The sequence below is a fragment of the Phycodurus eques genome, chromosome 9, assembly GCF_024500275.1.
Source record: "Phycodurus eques isolate BA_2022a chromosome 9, UOR_Pequ_1.1, whole genome shotgun sequence".
NCBI classification, from domain to species: domain Eukaryota; kingdom Metazoa; phylum Chordata; class Actinopteri; order Syngnathiformes; family Syngnathidae; genus Phycodurus; species Phycodurus eques.
Window position 1 is genome coordinate 22,066,521 of NC_084533.1, and position 19,532 is coordinate 22,086,052.

At 40.3% G+C, this 19,532-nt stretch overlaps 1 protein-coding gene across 2 annotated transcripts in view; it reads right to left on the reverse strand.

Moving 5' to 3' along the window:
• The window catches only part of kdrl (kinase insert domain receptor like), a 62,497-nt gene that overhangs the window by 27,697 nt on the left and 15,268 nt on the right, over positions 1 to 19,532 (reverse strand). For both annotated transcript variants that reach the window (XM_061686008.1, XM_061686007.1), the window contains exons 5-16: positions 19,338 to 19,488; positions 19,114 to 19,250; positions 18,871 to 19,042; positions 17,063 to 17,183; positions 16,813 to 16,982; positions 13,478 to 13,634; positions 9,891 to 10,002; positions 5,808 to 5,916; positions 3,937 to 4,221; positions 2,841 to 2,987; positions 2,412 to 2,540; positions 875 to 981 (exon numbers count right to left, since the gene is read on the reverse strand). In XM_061686008.1, coding sequence (XP_061541992.1) covers positions 875 to 981; positions 2,412 to 2,540; positions 2,841 to 2,987; positions 3,937 to 4,221; positions 5,808 to 5,916; positions 9,891 to 10,002; positions 13,478 to 13,634; positions 16,813 to 16,982; positions 17,063 to 17,183; positions 18,871 to 19,042; positions 19,114 to 19,250; positions 19,338 to 19,488 — 1,797 coding nt within the window. The remainder of the gene's footprint in view (positions 1 to 874; positions 982 to 2,411; positions 2,541 to 2,840; positions 2,988 to 3,936; positions 4,222 to 5,807; positions 5,917 to 9,890; positions 10,003 to 13,477; positions 13,635 to 16,812; positions 16,983 to 17,062; positions 17,184 to 18,870; positions 19,043 to 19,113; positions 19,251 to 19,337; positions 19,489 to 19,532) is intronic.

Here is a 19,532-nt window from a genome sequence, read left to right on the forward strand (position 1 = left end):
TGCTTGCCACTATATGTCACTGGCATAGGTAGATGAACAAAGATACATTATTTGTTGTAACTCAGTGGTACGCAGACTTCTGACCGCCTCAAAAAAAAAAAAATTAGCTCTCCAAGTAGCACCATTAAGACTAGCATTAAGATACAGTAGGAAGTAGTTCATCCTAAAGCTTATCAATTAAAATCCATTTGTTCACTTTATCTCATTAGGTAAATGGTTAATTGATTTACTGTAAATAAAATATTTGTGTGAAAAAAAACAATTATACATATACATAAAACTTTTTAATGAATTACTATAGCTAATTATTTAGAATTGAATGATTTATAAACAAAATGAAAAATGACCATGGATTTTATTTTATTATTAAAATAGACAATTTTACATAACATAAAAATATTAGTAAAATAAAGAAAACTTACTTTATCAAATAGTTGGCTAATTAATTATCATTAAATTAATTATAAATAACATGGCAAATGAGCATAGATTATTACTTGATTATTAAAATAGTCAATATACATAAAATACAAAAATGTTAGTAGAATCAATTATTAAATTATCAATTAATTAATATAAATCTTAAAATAAAATTGAGCATGAATTATTTAATTATTAAAATAAACAATTTAACATATTTTATATTCACATTTAAACTTTTTTTTCCCACCTCATGGACAAATGACCCGGCTCGTCTGTGCGTTGCAAAAATCAAATTTTACAGAAAGGTTTAGCCACACGTGCTGTAACATAACACCAAAATAGAAGGACACAGTAAAGCGCTGTGAATACTTTCCGGGTTGCACAGTAATCAAGCGAAGATTATATACATTTTCCATCACTGAGACAAAATGAGTTTCTCTGCATTTCTTACCTTCCTAAGCTTGCGGATGAAAAGAATGAGCATGAGCCAGAGGAAGGTGGCGGCGGCTCCAGTGCACACAAGAATGATAACTTCCACATTTGGCTTCCCTTCCTCCCCTGTAGAGAGATGTACAGTGAGAGAATAACTCCACTGAGAACTAGAGTGGCCTAACACAATTTGTCTTTTTTTAAGTGCAGAAGTGAATAGAGGGTAGGCATATCGTTCAGATAAATACTATCCTATTGTTGCGCTCTGCACTTTTTCTAATTCATCAGTGCAACACTGGGCCAACATCCCAGAAAGTGAGGCTCAAAGATTGATAGACGACTCAGAAAGTAACTAGTGCTTTAGCTTGGGTGCCAGGGTATCTGTATGTTAGTATCGGTACATTTAATGTCTTCATTCATGAAATATAGATAGATTTGACAAATTTGACCACTATTGCGCTAAGCTCTTTTGTCTTCATCCCAATTTGTTTTTTTTCTCTTTCGGGAAACTTAAATCGAACCTATAAAACAGAAAGTGATGATAGTACCTCAGTTATGTTTAAAAGTGTCAATACATCTAATCAAAATCCTTAAAGCTAGCAAAGTGTCAACATTTGAGGAAAACCAAATATCCAGAGGAAGTAATGTTTACAATATAAATGACCAACATATACTTTAAATCCCTAAGCTTTTATTGCACCAGTAAAACAATAAATCAGTGATCCTCAACTGGTGGGTCGAGAAAAAAAACCAAAACCTGCAACAGTGAGTTCCGGACCCATTTTGGATAAGTTGATTTTTTTTTTTTTTTGGTACAGTGCAGAGGCGTACCAACTTGCCATACGGAACACAATAGGAAAGTGACAAGAAATGTTGGTTCCTTGCACTCTAGCCACTAGTTTTATCACAAATACAGTGGAGCTCAGCCTTTGGTTCGTGGATGTCATGGCGAGCAATTTGCCTTTGGAGGTACAGCAAACCTATTTGAAACGGCATTTAAAAATTTAATATACTGTAAACCTATTTTCAGAAGTTATTTTTAAACAAAACATTTCAGTTGTTCTTAACTTCTACGAAAGTGGGTCACGACTTTGCAACAACAGGAAAAGGCAGTTGAGAACCACTGCTTTAAATCACTCTCCTGCAAAATGACAACAATGGAGTTAGCCCACTGTAGTTGTCAGTGGCTTAATTCATCAGTGCAATTCTGTTTATTAAACAGCCAAAAAATAGCTTCAAGCACATGACACTTGTATGATGTGCAATTAAAGCGGCACATCAGTTACTATAAACATCATGAAACTAGATGTGAAAATACCATAAACAATCAAGTGTCCTTCCAGCTGTTTAGCTGTCAAAGCTTGCTGTCAAATTCTCCCTGCTGTAATTAGTGGACCTCTGAACACTTTCCAGAGGTCACGACCTCAGTTTAAGGACACACAGTCACAGCCTTGATCATAAACCTCAAGAAAGAATTCACTTCCTGGCAGTAGATTTTTTCATCTGTACTTAAGTATTTACTTTCTGATGACTTTTCACTTAAACCCTACTTTACCCACCGAGCACAGTGACCAAAGCGCTGGTCTTGACGACACCCTCGCTGTTGCCGGCCACGCACTCGTACAGACCCTCGTCGTCCCTCTTCACCCTCTCGATGATCAGCGTGCCGTCCTTCCTCAGAGTGATTCCTGCAACCAGGGGGAAAATGCGGATGTCATCAGAAATGCTGCTTATTAAGAGAAGGTGTTAAGGGTTAAGCCCTTTTTATTAGGTGCTGGAGCTTGTAAACGTGTGGCCCCTAATAGCAAACATACTTGGATTGTGGTGAGATTGTGTTCAAGTGTTTAATACCAATCTTGACTTTTGGGAATGCACAATTTCATACACCATTCACAAGTGAAACATTTTTCAAATGGGCTTTCATGTCCATAGCCTGCCTTAATGACAATTCCACATGTAGTTTCTTTTCATATAATAACATCAGTTACCTGGGCCTTCCTTCAGTAGAACATTGTTTTTGTACCACATGATGTTGGGGTAAGGAACCCCCTGTGCGAGGCAGGTGAGCGTCAGAATGCTGCTGCTGTTCACAACCCGATCGGTCAGATTTTGACTGAGCCAGGGCTGTATTCTCGCTGAATTACACAAACACAGCTTGAATTAGAGTTTTAGTGGTAATCGCAGTGCTGCACTGTACAATGCCCGCTTTCAGAATATTGGCTAAATATTTAGAATGCTGACAAATATGGACATCCTACTAGTGTGCCGAATTGTCCATGTACTTGTTTGCTCTTTGTCCTCACTAGTAAGGCAATTCAGTGCACTAGTAGAGTAATGAGTAAGGCGCAGTAGTAAAACGATTACGTCTTAGGAGGGCCATTTTTTTTTCCACTGCTGCCTTCCATTACCGTATGACATTTTTGTACACTAGTAGATCAACTAGGGTGATAGTAGAACTAGTAGAACAACTACATGTTCCTAGTGAGGCAAAACTGTGCACTAGTTGACAACTGTGTAATACTAATACTACTGGTGAGATACATGGTAGTTTTTCTACTAGTGTGACCTGGTTATTCTACTTGTGCACAGAAATGTCATAGAGTAGTGGAAGGAAGAGTGAATTTTTTTTTTTACTAGTAAGACAGTCATTCTACAGTAATAGTGGGACATAGTCGTTCTACTAGTGTGCCCTAGTCATTCTTCGAATGCATCGAAAGTTTTTCTACGAGTGCCCAGAAGTATCATATAGCGGTGGAAGGCAGTAGTGAAAAAATTTCACTAGTAAGACATAATCGTTCTACTAGTATGTCCCAGTCATTCTACTAGGACACCCCAGTTCTACTAGTACTTCTTAGTTCTACTACTAGTGCACAGAAATGTCATACTGTAATGGAAGACAGTAGCGGAAAATAGGTCACTAATAAGACAGCTGTTGTACTCGTTCTCCCTTATCATTCTTGTGGTGCGCTGAATTGTATAACTGTTCGGGACAGAGAGTGTACTAGTACATGGACAATTTAACGTACTAATAGGATATAGAATGAAAGCTCAAAGGGCTTTCCATCAACGTACAGAATTACTTACCGATTAAATTGAAAGCAGCCAGCTTGACTTCCATCTTATTTTGCAACTTAAAGGCTCGACACTTGTACCCCGCCGTGCTGTTTTTGCTCACGTTACGCACACGGAGAGAGATGATAATGGAGTAGCGGTCGAGCTGGAGACGGGACACGTTTGAGGTGATGGTTCGATTCCTGGAATCCAACCACTGCAAGTCCGTGTACAGGTAACGGGAGGCCCGGCAGGTCAAGGTGATGTCTTCCCTCTCGATGGCTGACGGAGGTTGGATGGAAATAGTCTCAGGGAGATCTGGCATGACAAGAAAAAAGGATGACACAACATTGCGAGCGCCGCATATTTCAACTTTTCTTTACCACCATCAGAAGCATTGGTTGGTCGGAGCACAACTTCTTACAGGCAACTTCAAGTAGCAAAAGCATACATTCAAGTAGCATTCATACATTTAATAATCTGAATCTCTGCTCAGTATAGTATGTATTTTATTTCTTTTATGTCTTTTTCATGGTATTAGATACATCCATCCATCCATCCATCCATTTTCTGAGCCGCTTCTCCTCACTAGGGTCGCGGGCGTGCTGGAGCCTATCCCAGCTGTCATCGGGCAGGAGGCGGGGTACACCCTGAACTGGTTGCCAGCCAATCGCAGGGCACATACAAACAAACAACCATTCACACTCACATTCACACCTACGGGCAATTTAGAGTCTCCAATTAATGCATGTTTTTGGGATGTGGGAGGAAACCGGAGTGCCTGGAGAAAACCCACGCAGGCACGGGGAGAACATGCAAACTCCACACAGGTGGGACCGGGGATTGGACCCGGGTCCTCAGAACTGTGAGGCTGACGCTCTAACCAGTCGGCCACCGTGCCGCTGTATTAGATACATATTGATTGATAACGTGTGTGGCACAGTTGCGTGCTGTTATATTACATTTTTATATAGTTTATTTATACAACTGCGACACGATAGCGGTGGTATTAAGAGATGGATTAACTGAAGGTCCAGGTGCCAAATTCCAAGCGCGACCGCTGTTGAAGACAGAACAGGGACAGGAATGTCAAATGCGAGTTATTTCCTGTTTCATCACTGATAATTGGAAGCACGTTGCCGCACGACGGCGTCGGTGATGGTGCCGCAGCAGTCATCCAATTGCAGGGAAGCTCAGTCAGGGCCCCAGGGGGACCAGACTGTGCTTGTTTGTTCAGCTCGCTGGGAAGCATTCTGTGTTCCGTAACAGAAGACAGCTGTTGTTACAATTCTGTCCACTTTTTTTTTTTGTGGCATTCCACCATTCCTCATCTTCCCCACCTCTGGACCTCAATCAGATTCCTCTTTGGAACTCTCACATGCTGGCAGTCTAACTTGCAAGGCTTCACCCATTTCCCTGAAAATTTCAATTTCAATTGTAATTTTATTTTATTTTTTTGCAAGTTGAACTTTACCCATTTGAGTTTACGTTGATGGGCCAGTTCTGCAATGGATTATTCAATTTGGGAACATTTGGAAATGCTCAGATGCACATAAAATGCAAATTCTCATAGCGGAGGCCCTGCAGATAAAAGAAAAAGAATGACCTGCTTGCACTGGAAAGAATGTAGTTATTCATAGCTGTTTTCTTAAACGTGTGCCATTATACCACTCCATATGGCTCGGGATAGATTTGCCTCGCTTACGCACCAAAGCCGCTCAGCTACATGGGAGCATGGTTTCAATTAATGCTCCCCTCTGGTGTCTTTATAGCACAAAGTACACTCAACATGCTCATTCTGGGATATTATAATTACTTGCCAGGAATATTGTACAGGATAATCATCTGGTATTATTTGTGAAAGCATGCATATTAAATTAAGCTGTATGGAGGACATTACTTACCGCTAACATAGAAAGGTGTGGTCATGATACTTTTGCCTTCTTCATTCTGGGCCAAACAGGAGTAAATTCCCGACACACTGGCTTCTCCTATCACCAGGGTGCTCAGAGTCTGAATGAGAACAATCGGGCAATTACAGTAAAAAAATAAAAATAAAATAAAATAACATGCCTCATAGTCAGTGTTGGATTATTATTTTGGAAATCTAAATTGGTTATAATTACAAGTTACCCTTTTGCAAATGTAATAGTAGTGTAACTATTTCAATTACTTTCTAAAAAGTAATATACCATTATATCTGTGTGTGTACAGCATGTGGAAAACATGATACCAAGTTGGCCTAATGACAAATGTGTACAATTTAAACAATATCGCTTCCTATGACAAACCAGAGTGGAAGATAGTCCATCACCTCTCAAGAAGACTGGTCCAGGAGCCCAAGTTGTGTGTTGAGGTGAACCCAACTATATCTAGTTGGAATGTTTTTTTTTAACCTCGCACACCACCTCAGGCTCTTTCCCTACCTGAGAGGTGAGGTTCCACATCTTGTTGCAACCTAGTGCTGTTTATGCTGAGCGCACTGCTAAAAAAAGGTTGAATGTGAAATCTAACAAAATTCATCCAAACACTGATAAGTAATTATGTTACATCTACAATCCACCATGATGTAACCCAAGCGCAATAAAACAGCTTGCATATACTTTACTGTAGTCCCTGAGTGGTGACCCCACCAGACTTCCTTATTTTTCCCTTCCCTGGCCTTCTGGGTGAGCAGCTCAGCTCAGATGCCCCCCGTCGTGACCAGCATCTAATTCATGGGCCGACGCGATTTATGTGGAGTGACAGAAAGGAATTCGCCTGCAAATCCCTCGCCTTTTAAACTCCCGCTTGTTATCATTGACCCTTCGTCGTCACCCTCATAAAGCAAGCGCTTTCGGCCGCAGGTACTTGTAAACAAGTGGGGCTCCAGAATTTATGACAGACACATATTAGAATGGATGCCTTGTGAAAATGACAACATTTACAATTATTAGTCTTGTAAAAGAAGCTATTCTAATTTTCATCCACACGAAGAAAGAATAATTCAACTTTACAAGGTTGAAATGTTAGAATTGAGGGGAAAAAAACAAACAACAAAAAAAGATTCTTTCTGGTTTAATGAATTTGTGCCCTAATTTGACCCAGTCACGTTCCTAAATGTTTATTCTATGGAAAGACCGATGCAATGCAGTCAAATCTGCTCTTGATTAGGTTTGAGGTGAAAAGACGCTAACAGGAGGCAAGTCACTTTCTTCTCTCGGTGGTATGTTTTGGGTTTCCATGATAGAATTAGTTTGATTCTTTAAATGACATTATAGCCTAAAGGAATACAGTCATTTGTTTAACTTAATCTGATTAAATCTTATTTCAACCACTATCACATTTCTATAATTACATGGACTGTCTGCACATATACAGTACATTGGGAGGAAAGAGTATGCGAACCCTTTGGAGTTTCTTTAATTACTGCATGAATTGGTCATAAAATGTCATCTGATCATCTAAATCACGAGAATCAACAGAGTCTGCTTAAACTAATACCACACAAACAATAATGTTGGCTTACAATCAGACACAATCCTCTATTTATTGCTATTTAAAACAAATCAATAATAACTATTGACAAGGTGCAACGCTTACTTTTGAGAAGATATTGGCCATTCCACTATTGGTGCCATTTGCATCTCCATGAAATAAAATGTATGAATGTGCAATCAAATTTACAGGAATTGTTTTTATTATTATTAAGCAAAGAGTCTGGACATTTATCCGATGAAACTACCTTTAACTGTGGAAAAGTAGCACTTGTGGTCTCTACTTGCTTCCCAAAATTAGAGTTTACCATGAAATATAATAATTGTAATGGCGATGATGATGATGATAATGCGTTCAATTCATTTATTTCTACAATGATTCAGAGGGTTGGATGCACGCTGTTCACATATTTATGAATGAATGACCACCACACATGTGAGCAGAGCTCGCGTATCTCTCTGCCTGTGCCCAAATCAAATTCACCAAAATTGCACTAGTCCAGTGGTCTACCTTGTGTCAAAACGTAGATGTGGTCTGAGGAGACGTAAGTATAGACAGACTTTCACCCACCAAATTGTCACGTCAAAGGACACACCCTCGTTGCACTGGTACGCCCATATTGGCACAGACTGGTCTAACAAATTGTCAGACGCGCAGCGAGCTTTGCACTTGGGCGAAAATCAGCATATACCAGTTTTTGCGCTGCGACACAGCTCCACAGTCCATGAAAATACAAGTCTCTTATCGCAATTATACTTTACGCTTATTTTCTTTAAAAAGAAAATGAACAAATCAAAACAATTAGTTGAAACTCACACTTTGGTCGTGTCCTGGGTTTTTACTCAGTCGTGTTTCCGCCAACATGTTATTAGCATCAAGCGCGTAAGGCAACATCTATATACTTAAAGCTCAGACTTTGCGTGTCCGTTTTCAGGGTGCGGGAATGTTTTCGTGCACGTTTTTGCGCGTTCTGGCACGTTCCGGCACATTTTTGCACGTTCCTGCACGTTTTGCAATAAGCCTCCGCTTAAAGGCTTCTTTATACTCGCGCGGACGGCGACCACGCTGATGTCACTGCGGCTATCCCGCACGCAGTTTGCCTTTATACTCGATCGCAACCCACCCGCGCTGTTTTGAAAGTGCAGTTCTCCTCCAAGTTGGGGGTGTCGCCTTAAGGGCTCTTTATACTCCTACGCTCGCGCAGCCGACAACGCCCGCATTGCATCATGTGACCGACAAATTGGCCCGCGCAGCCCCGCTGCGTCGCTTGACGCGCACACTGCAAAAATTGTTGGTGTGCGTAGAATGCTCCGAGATCATCTCTCGTGATTGGTCCGTTTTAGTCACATGCTATGATGATGTAATCAGTGTTCCTCCCGGTTCCGTATAGCACCTACGATGCCGCCTTCGCGGTCGATTTTGCAGCATAATTAAACGTATCATCTGGTCATCTAGGTCCATTTGTTCTAGCAGACACTGTTCCACGGTTGCCATTGTTGTTGCTTTGTTCCTTGTTACGGAAAGGAAAGGAAAAATGGCTACCGGGAATGGCCAAAAAATGCAGAGGAAACTCCACCTTGTGGCGTCCTAGCCAATACCAGCCGTAGTGACACCCCCGACTTTGAGGAGAACAGCAGCACACTTTCAAAACAGTGCGTGTGGGTTGTGCTCGAGTATAAAGGCAAACTGCGTGCGGGATAACCGCAGTGACGTAAGCGCGGTCGCCGTCCGCGAGCGTGCAGGGGCGTCCCAGAACGTACAGGGGTGTGAGGGAACGTGCAGGAGCGTTCGGGAGCGCACGGGAGGTCGGTTCTTTGAAAACGGACACACAAACTTTGAGCTTTAAGTATATAGATTGATTGCAACATTTTCTTATTTCACAAGGGCTGGTAGATTTATTTTATTTATTTATTTTTTTAATGAATGAAACACTGACATCTGAGTTTCCTTTACAAACGTGCTTGTTATTGATTTTTTAAAAAAAATACATTTTGGGAATTTGTGAGAAACCTCCTAAGCCCTTTATTATTTGGTAACCCCCCCCCCCCCAAAAAAATGCATTTGTGCTTGTATGAAAATACTGTTGTTTGAAAACTATTTAATATTTGTCAGCTTTAGGGCCCCATCTGCCAATCGGAAAAAAAACAAAAAAAAAAACCTGTATCATATTTTCCTGTTCACTTACTCCAGGAAAAAAATAATTCCAAGTACACAAATGAAGAACTGATTTTTTAAAAGGGGACTGCCATGCTTTTGATTTGTTTTGGTTTCATTTGCTCATGCAACAGTTAAGATGTCATATTCATTGGAAGCAAAATGGAAATAATTTATTCATTTCAGATGAGAAATGTGACTTTAATGTGCTTCTCGTGGAAGGTTTCCATTTGAATCTGACCTTGCCATTGGATATTGCCTTGATATTGGCCAGTTGCAATGCTCATAAATACTCTGCTGCCACCAATATTTAAAATGGAAAAAAAAAAACCAACCACAATACAACAAACACATACCTTGTTTTTCCCTTGAACCAATTCAGACTTGGTACTAATACTGTTGATCCAGTTCTTGGCTTTTCCCTCTTCCATAACGTTGACCACCATCGGCTCGGTGTAGACAATGCATCTGCGAAGGAGGCAACAACGGCCATAAAAGTGGCTATTAAGTCACATTGTAAGTATGAAGAAAAACAAATGTACATGTGTTAAACCTTGTACGATATAACATTTATTTTTATTAGAAGCTTGTCCAGATGGAATGAAAAGCGGTTTTGCAATCGTATTTCATTCTAAAAGCCTCACAGCTGTCACCACAGGGAGACTACACAGAGAATGTTGTGTAATTCTGTCCTATGGAAAGCCATTTGAACATTGTTTTTTGTTTTCTTTTATATCCTTAATATCCAGCTTGAGGTTCATGTACTCATATGCTCTTTGTCCTTGCTAGTAAGATAATTTAACGGACTAATAAAACAATTGTGTCTTACCTGTAACATTTTTTCAACTAATAATGCTACTTTTGGCCTACTAGTACACAATTAACCCTTATGAGTAAACTAATGTGATGCACTAGTAACACTGCCTAGTAGCAGCAAAGTAGTCTACTAAGAATGGCATGATCTGTGTTTTAGTTTGGATTATATTTAGTTTTGATTTATGTTTTCCTGTGTTTCATGGGGTCTTGTCTTCCTCGTTAGGTTTTCGTTTTCACCTGTCCTCGTCAGCCCAGTCCATTGTGGCCACCAATCAGCTCCCTCCATCCACTTGTGTTTTGTCCAGGTGCTCCTCGTTGTTTCTTCAGTTCGCTTGTATTTAGTTCCCTGGTTTCTTTTAGTCATGGTTGGAGCATTGTCTTACATCATCTGTTGTCACGTCAATGTCTCCTTAGACCTGTCATGTTTTTGTAGTGGTTCATTTTTTTGTTGCCTGGTGTTTCTTTTTAACTTTGTATTTAGATCTTGGACTTTGTTAATTTAGCCTTTTGCCTCCAGGATTCTTGTTTGCCTTTTTTTGCTTGTTAAATTAAAATTCCTTTTTTTGAGATTCTTGCATTTCTGCCTTGCTTCCCTGCAATTGGGTTCTCCACTTTTTGTCTTCCCTCCAACACCTCGAAAGCCCTAACTCAACAAGGAAGGTTTAATTGCATACTAGAAGGCCAAAAGTGGCAATAGAACTGGGAAAAAGTATGACAATCATTCCACCAGCACTGTAAATTGTCTTACTAGTGAGGACAAAGAGCATCCTAGTACATTAAGATGGATATCAAGGATAGCTCATAAATGCTTATTCTACAGCGTCCTTGGCTGCATGGACTACTGAGTGGAGATTCTCAACCCGCGCAGCCCAGCCTCAAAGTCCTAATAGTCAATTCTTCATTGCCTGTGGTGGCAAACAATCAAGCTGATGAGACGAGAGGCCAAGGAGGAAACGGCCACAGCGACAGGAAGGGCCTGGCTGTGCGTCACCTCCGACAGGAAACGCCAGAGTGATCTGGTCAAAAGAGATAAGGCTGATGCTAAGACCTTGGCCGTCAACAGGGGACAGCTGATAACCTAATAACACACCCCCAAACGTCTACGCCAGAGGTGGCTAAACTCTGGCCTGTTGGCCATTTGCAGCACGCGACATCCAGCTCTGTAAAAATTGAGACCACTGCAAGATTAAGCAAACAAAACAAAAATAAGAAAGAAAAATCTTTTAAAAAATAATCTTCAATGTCCTTTTATCAAGTTTGCAACATCAATTTGGGTTGAAAATGCCCAGAATATCCTTTTTCAAGCTATTCTAGGTCTTTTTCACCTGGCAGTTGAGATGGGTGGATTTCTCAATCATATGCAACATGTAAATAAGCTTTGCACTAATTGGCCATTGGCGATATATCGGCGGCAAAGCGTTCATAACTACCTCGCATTTGGATCAGGGATGTGGGGTTTTACTATCATTGTGAAGCACAAGTCACCAAACGTTGGATTGTTTCCCCACTACCCACAACCCCATAGAGGAGGGGACATGGGTGAAATAAATATATATTTTTATTTGGGGATATTTTGAGAAGCGGGTCCCATTATGTCGTGCACCTATCAGCCTCGCTCCATCGTCAGCTTCCGCAGACTGTACGTTTCCCCTTCTGTCCAAAAATGAGATATGCCCATGAAGGTCTGCGCAAGGAATTTACAGTGTCTTGATAAAACAAACATTTAGCACAATTTATCACCCACCGGTTCCTCTCTCCCACAGCCCAGCCACTTCTCTTATATGTGGCAACTTTGATTATCTTGGGTTGATGGAACCACCACAACGGGTATTATAGTTAACAAAAATGAACAAAATAACAAACACTAGACTTGAGAAAACATTTTTGATAGCTGAAATGAAACTTAAGAATGAACTTGCAAAAAAATGATAACTGAAATTGCATTGTCTGCTCACAAACTATTTAGTGTTAGCTTGACTTGCCAATTTCTTCACATTTAAACTACATTTTCAAGCTATTATAGCCTTGAACCTCTCGTTATTTCTCCCCCTGCTAAATGCTGTAATAAAATGTACATTTAGTTAGGGTAATACGTGAAGCATAACCCCTTTACTGACTCGATGTTGTTTTTGTTAATGGTGCCGGGGCCTGATAACCCAAGGCTAATGGCCCATTGTTTTCCTGATCTTACGACTCGCAGGTCTCCCGCTGTCACAGAGCCGGGATCTCAGGGAATGTTCATCTTGTTTGTAGGTTCACTAGCAGGCTGGTATTCACCAACAGTCACTCATCATACACAAAGAATTACAGGGCTCCGTAGCAGCTTGGGGGATCGGCAGTGATATATCTCCCCACCGTTTCCTCTTTGGAATCCAAAGGCGCTGACCTCAAATGGGAGGGCACCTCTCCAGGGCTACTTTTCTTTGATTAATGCGCTGTGTTCTGAGGCAGTTTAGTCATTGGTTTTTTTCTTTTACTGGGACTCTGGGGTGGCTTGAATGCAACTGTGAGACTTGACATAAAAAAAAGCTATAAATGCGTTCAATGGAACGCAAGTTTTTTTTTTTGCCTCCAATGTACGTAGAGATCTATTCATCCATCATACGTACTTTTGTCTAGATTGCTCTTCTGTATAAATGGAATTAATACAGAATGGTGGGACCAAGTCTATTCATCCATCCCTTCTGTTACTTAGCATATCCCTGGACTGGTCGCCAGTTAATCACAGGGGACATGCTAGAGGACTCTGCATCTTTTTGCACAATTGTTTTTTGTCAATGTCTTTATGTCCCCAAAGTGTTCTGTAAATTGACTGTTTGTTGTACTAGAGCGGCTCCAACTACCGGAGACAAATTCCTTGTGTGTTTTGGACATACTTGGCAAATAAAGATGATTCTGATTCTGATTCTGATTCTGATTCACACACACTTACGTTCACACCTCTGGACAATTTAGCAGTCAATCGACAAACTGCAAAGATGTCAAACTTAAACCAGGTCACAGGCTCATTTACCCATAAAACCGTGGAAAAATTAGGATTTTGACCAGAACCCAGAAAATGGATGGATGGATGGATGGACGGATTGATGGACGGACGGACTGGTTGTCATGCAATTAATTCACTGACTGTTTTAGGACTGGGTCGGCGTGACAGGGTTGCCAGAGCCAGGTGATGTTTGGTGTGGGTCTCCCAGAAGCAGTGCAGGTCAGCTGTTGTCGCTTGCCAAACATGTAGGGCTGGATGTCCACAGGGACCAACTCCGGCTCGGAAATACTTGGTTTCACTGTGAGGAAAAAGAAATAATAGCTTAGATGTGGGATGACCAAACTATGGCACGCTGTAAGATTTTTTTATTGGCCTGCCGCATATTCTAATAATAAAATTAAACCCGGCCGGATTAAAATGTTGAAACATAGCACACATTTTTTTTCTTTAAAGGTCGCATATTTTAGCTATTTAGATCTCCATAGAGTGACACTTTAACATAGACTTTGTATAATAGTGTCAATTTCATTTTTTTTTTAAAAAACACCTTGGTTTGGTCATATGAGTGTCCAGAAAAGGCCCCTCTGACAGCTACTTCTGTTTGACCCAGTTTTGGTGTATCGGCTTTGTCCATATTTAGCTAAGACCGCCCCCTTTTCTCTGAGCAGTATAAAACGTTTGGACATCCCTGTGTTAGATGAAGCCTCCACAGCTTCAGCCCAGATCACTGCGGAATCTCATAACACCGTCTCAATGAGCAGCGACAGACTTGATGGATAGCAGTGAAAAGGTGGCAGTGACACCATTTGTCGTGGAGACAGCGTGCGGAGGGAAGAATGGCAGAATGATGTGCAAGGATGGGGCTGCGACCCGGCCGTGGCCGGCAGCCCGGACGAGTGATTCGAGCATGGGCCCTTTAATCAACAACACACAAAGATCCTTGCGTCACCTCAGATGCTGTTCCGTACCCTTTGGCCACTTTCGCAGCTTGAACAGACAACATAAATCCCCCTCACTGTGACTGATCCCAGCAGCATCAGCGCCACCAACACTGTCTGCAGTGGTGGGAAGTAACCAAGTACAAATACTTAATCACTGTACTTTAGTTTTCTCTATTTGCGCCTTTTTTATGACGTGTTGTCATCTGTGAAAAAGGATGATATCTGTTTTCAGTGTATGGAGTAAAAGTAAAAATCCATCAGAAAAATACTAAAATAAAGCCCAGAAACCTGGGAAAATAATAAGTGCATTAACAAAGTATTTGGATTTACAGTAGTTCCATCCCAGACCTGACAGGAAGTGAATTATTTCTTGAGGATTCTGACTCTGATGGTCCATAGACTGAAGCAGTGCTGGAAAGTAGTGAAGTACAAAATACTTGGTTACTGTACTTTACCTCTCTCAATTTATGTCTTTTTTTTATGATGTGTCATCATCACCAAAGGTAGGGGAAAAAAAACACGCCTACCATATTTTGATAAAGTAAGGAGTGGAAAATACATGGTATCTGTTTTTAGTGTAGCGAGTACAAGAGTACAAAATTCATCAGAAAAATAGATACTCATGTAACGTACACATACCGGACAAATCTACTTTAGTAGAGTAATGAAGTATTTACTTCCCACCACTGCCAGCAAGTGAATTCTTTCATGAGGTTTATGATCTAGGCTCTGCCAGAGGGTCTTTACACTGAGGCAGACGTACAAAAAAACAGTAATTTGTTGCTGTATTTACTTTACCTCTCTATCTACCTAAGTACTTTTACTTTTACCAGTCTTTTTTGATCAAGTATCTGTACTACTTGCGTATAGAGGGTGAGTACTTTTGCCACCTCTGACTCTCTGCAACATTGTGCCGGCACTAAACATCTGATAAACAATGTTTACGTAGTTTCTTAATTCATACCAGAATATCTCTCTGCAGTGCTTATTTGTAAGCCTTTTTTATGTCACTCCAATAGGTTTTAGTGATGTGACATGGGACACAAACACTATAAATCTTTCCTTCATATTTTTGGCACTATAATTGTATGTAAAATGCTATGAAATCATTCTCCATTCTCCCACAATAAGTCATACCCATGACTCTAACGAGGGCAAGCGCTTTTGAAGTATGTGTTACTGCTCTGTGTGTGTTAAAGTAGCAGTTGTTTAAAGGTTTGCATCTACACAGGCTAATTTCTGCTAGCCAGTCTATGGCATTTCGGTTTAATAGCATAATTGCCCAAGTCATTTGAAACATACTCTTACAATCTCAATCAAAAGTAACAATAAGTGTGCTTGCAAAAAATTCATTTTTTTTTCTTTGTTTGTGTAGTTGGTCAGTCATCCAGGTCATGGTAGTCCGCAAAGGTTGAATCGAGGCAAGTGGATTGTTGTTGCTTGTTGAATTTATTGAAAAACAAACAAACCAAAAATAACAGGGCATAATGCTATTAGGCTAACAATATAGATATGTTTGATTCTCATTTGTTTCATGTGTTCTGCAGTAAAGTTCAACTGGGAGAGACAAAAAAAAAAATATCCTGGAATCAAGTATGCTTTTCCTCTTATTCGGAGAACTGTGTAAGCGAGTCTTCTTTTCATGTCCTCAAAGTGATGTTATAGGATACCCTCCCATTTCTTGAGAGTCAGAGTTAGAACAGGTACTAAGGAATACTTTCAAAGGTGTGTTTTTGTAAGTTTAAATGTGTTTAAATCGCATTGGGGATGGGCTATTTACATTTTATATGCTGTCTCTAATTTGTAGACTTCCACCTATTGCAGTGGGTCTGGAACTTATCCCCTACCATAAATGGGGGTTCACTGTAATCACCAAAAATTTTCCATTCTTACTTTTTATAAGGCCCATACAGACCGTGTTTATTATGTGATTATAAAAGCGGCACAGTTCTGTATTGTACAGTGTACACATAGTGAGGATGCAAACAAAGGCTGTGAACTCAGGGGGGTCTGGAGCGGTTCCGTGTGCAGAATTGAGCCAGGCCCGTTTACACACTGCACCGAGTCTCTTCAAGAAAGGCCCAGTAATCAACAACAGCTGCCGCAGCACCAACGTCGGGCCCACTGGAATCAACAAGGACCCAGATTCCTCTAATAATAAAGCTGCTACCTGCCATCTAGTTAGTTTTGTCATGTAACCAAGTACAATTACAGTATTTCATTACTGTATTAAGTTGAATGTTCACACATCTGTACTTCACCTCATTATTTATATTCTTTTGATACTTATGTACTGCAAATGGCAGATAGTTTAACACTTACTCAAGTACTATTCTACAAGGTAAACCCTTACCAAAGTTATTGCTATTAAAATACTTTTACTCAGGTATTCCTTTCAGGCACTTTATACAAAACGGCAACCACTGAACTGGCCCCGAAGCTGCTGCAGGACACCTCGGTCCACAACCGAGGCGCCTCTTTTACTTCCCCAGGATCAAGCTATCATTATCGGATTCCCGCGGGTGGACAGCTTACCCTTGACTTCTAACGTGTAGCTCAGGTTCCGGTACAGGCGATGGGCTTGGTTGCCGAGGCTTATGGTAAAGACCCCGTCGTGTTTCTGGTGCACGTCAGATATGATCAAGTTGAAACCGGATATCTTGTAGCAGGTGGAATTCTTCAGGATGGGGACACCATTTTTATACCTGAGTCAAACCAATCAGTCAATAAATAGGAAAGTAAGTGGTGTTCCAGTCTACTTTTACATGTTGTGACCATGACTTGCCATGCCAACATATCTGGTGGAGGTAGAGCGTTGACTTTGGGCTCAAACACAAGTCTCTTTCTGCCCTCTTTGACAACAACTGTGCCCTGGTGTCTGTATGAGATGTTGAGGAAGGGGTGCTCTGAAACAGAACATAAATGGCGTTGGAACTTTACAACAGAACAAATAGAGTGAACCCCCACTATCTTGTGGTTTAACGTTCGTGCCCCTACTGTATCACGGATTGCTTTTTTACTGGGTTTTAACAGTATATAGATAAGTCTGAATTTAAAGTTGCACACCTTAATTGTAGTACTACATTGTGCCACAACGTACCGAGCAGCATTAAGGTCTACTGGGAGAGACGCAGTGTAATTAACAGCCATTGTTCCCACAGAGGAGAGCACATATGCAGAGCATAAATTGTTGTCTGCTCTGCTTGTATGTCTTGCTGTTCCATGCGTGTTAAAGTAGCATTTGTTTGAGGGTTTATAATTAAATCTTTGATTTTGGTGAGCCCAATTATGGCATTTTGATTTATATGTTAGCATTGACCTAGCGGACATTTATTAGACGAAATTTTTTTTTTTTGTGTGTTTAAATATCCATCCATCCTTTTTCTGGGTTCTGGTCAGAGTCACTGGGGTCATAGGTGAGCTGGAGTCTCTCACAGCTGACTCTGGGCGAGAGGCGAATCACAGGCAGGGTTATAACAGTATTGGATTTTTCATTAAAGTTTGTTTTTATTTCGTGTTGACTTTTGTTTTTCAAATTCAGTTAGTTTTGATTCATTTTTAGAGACAGTTTGTTAGTTTTTATTTTACATTTTTTCGAAAAGGGTTTGAGTGTATTTAAAAAAAATACTTTTAGCATAAATTTTTATTTTTTATACGGGGTAGTTTTCAAGTGTGATGTTAAAAAAAAGTCACGATAAGTATTGTGTAATAAAAAAATATATATATTTTAAAATGTATTAAGTTACCAACAGATGAACAACCATCTACAAATCAAATATAGGTCCTGTTTAACAGTTCACATAATTTAAAGTGCAAAGAGTGCAGTACATTAGAGCATGCTTTCCTTCCCTTGCTGCCATATTGTGAACTTCTCAAGTGGACTTCCAGATTTGTGGCTGTTATTCCCTTGAGAAGTGTCCCAGTCAACTGCAAAGCACTTGCTTTTATTTGTGACAGTCACACAGTAGATAGCTAGCTAGCTAGCTAGATAGATAGATAGATAGATTGATAGATAGATAGATAGATAGATAGATAGATAGATAGATAGATAGATAGATAGATAGATAGATAGATAGATAGATAGATAGATAGATAGATAGATAGATAGATAGATAGATAGATAGATAGATAGATAGATAGATACCACTGTATTAGGTTTGGATGAACATCTTGGTGTTAAAATAAAGAATCTTTTGTTTTACATGTCAGTTTTACAGTAAACATCAAGTGGGAGTGAAAAATAAACAGCTTGAAACAAGCACGACTTGCCTTGTTTGGTGAACTGTGAGCAAGTCTTCCTTTCATTTCATGAAAGTGATGTTATACATGGTGGTATACCATGTTTTGACAGCGAGAGTGAGGAATACTTTAAAAAGTGTTTAGGTTTCAATCAGTTTAAATGGGTTACAAGCGTGTGGAGAGTTGAAAGCTATCTGGAAAAAAAACTTATCTCTGTATCGTGAACTTCCACTAATAGCGTCTAGAACAGAACCCTCATTTTCCCCGAGATAAACCCTCATTTCCCCCAAGAAAAATGAGGGTTCACGCTACAATTAAAAGTTCAAATCAAACATTGGATCAGCCCATACTCACCATAGACGCTGACTTTTACTGTGGCGTTCTTATGTTTGGTGGGCGAAATCTCAGCTTTGCAGCGATACAAGCCCTTGTCCTCCATTGTAATGTTGGGCAACACTAATGCCTTGCTCATTGTAAAAGCAAGAGCAATGCTATCTTTGGTCTTGTTTGTGAAGTGGCGATTTTCCTGAAGACAGAAAAACATCCCATAAATGGATGGATAACATCTGAGCTGCAGTTTGACAGTGTCTTTCTTACTTTCTTTCTCGGAAAATCCCACGTAAAGCTGATTCTTTCACCAAAGGTAGTCACTCCAGTGCAGTTCAGGAAGAGCGTGTCGCCAACCAACACCCTGACTCGCTCCGGGGTGATGGTCACATTCTCAAGAAAAAGTGCTGTAAAGGAGGAAGGGTGACACATGTGAAACTGAGACAGCTCCGAGACAGCACCAATCTTTTCATTGAGAAAGACAACACACTCACACTGTCCCTTGGGGATGTACACTGAGCTAAAGTCATGACCATTGACGACGGTGGTGCAGATTAACATATTGTACACAGTCTCGGGGCTGTAGGGAATTCTGAAGCCCACCTTTGGGTCCCATTCATTGATGATCTCCTCTGAAGGTGAGAGCTGCAAATAAAAAAGAAGATATTTCGTTATGCCTGTGCTGTACA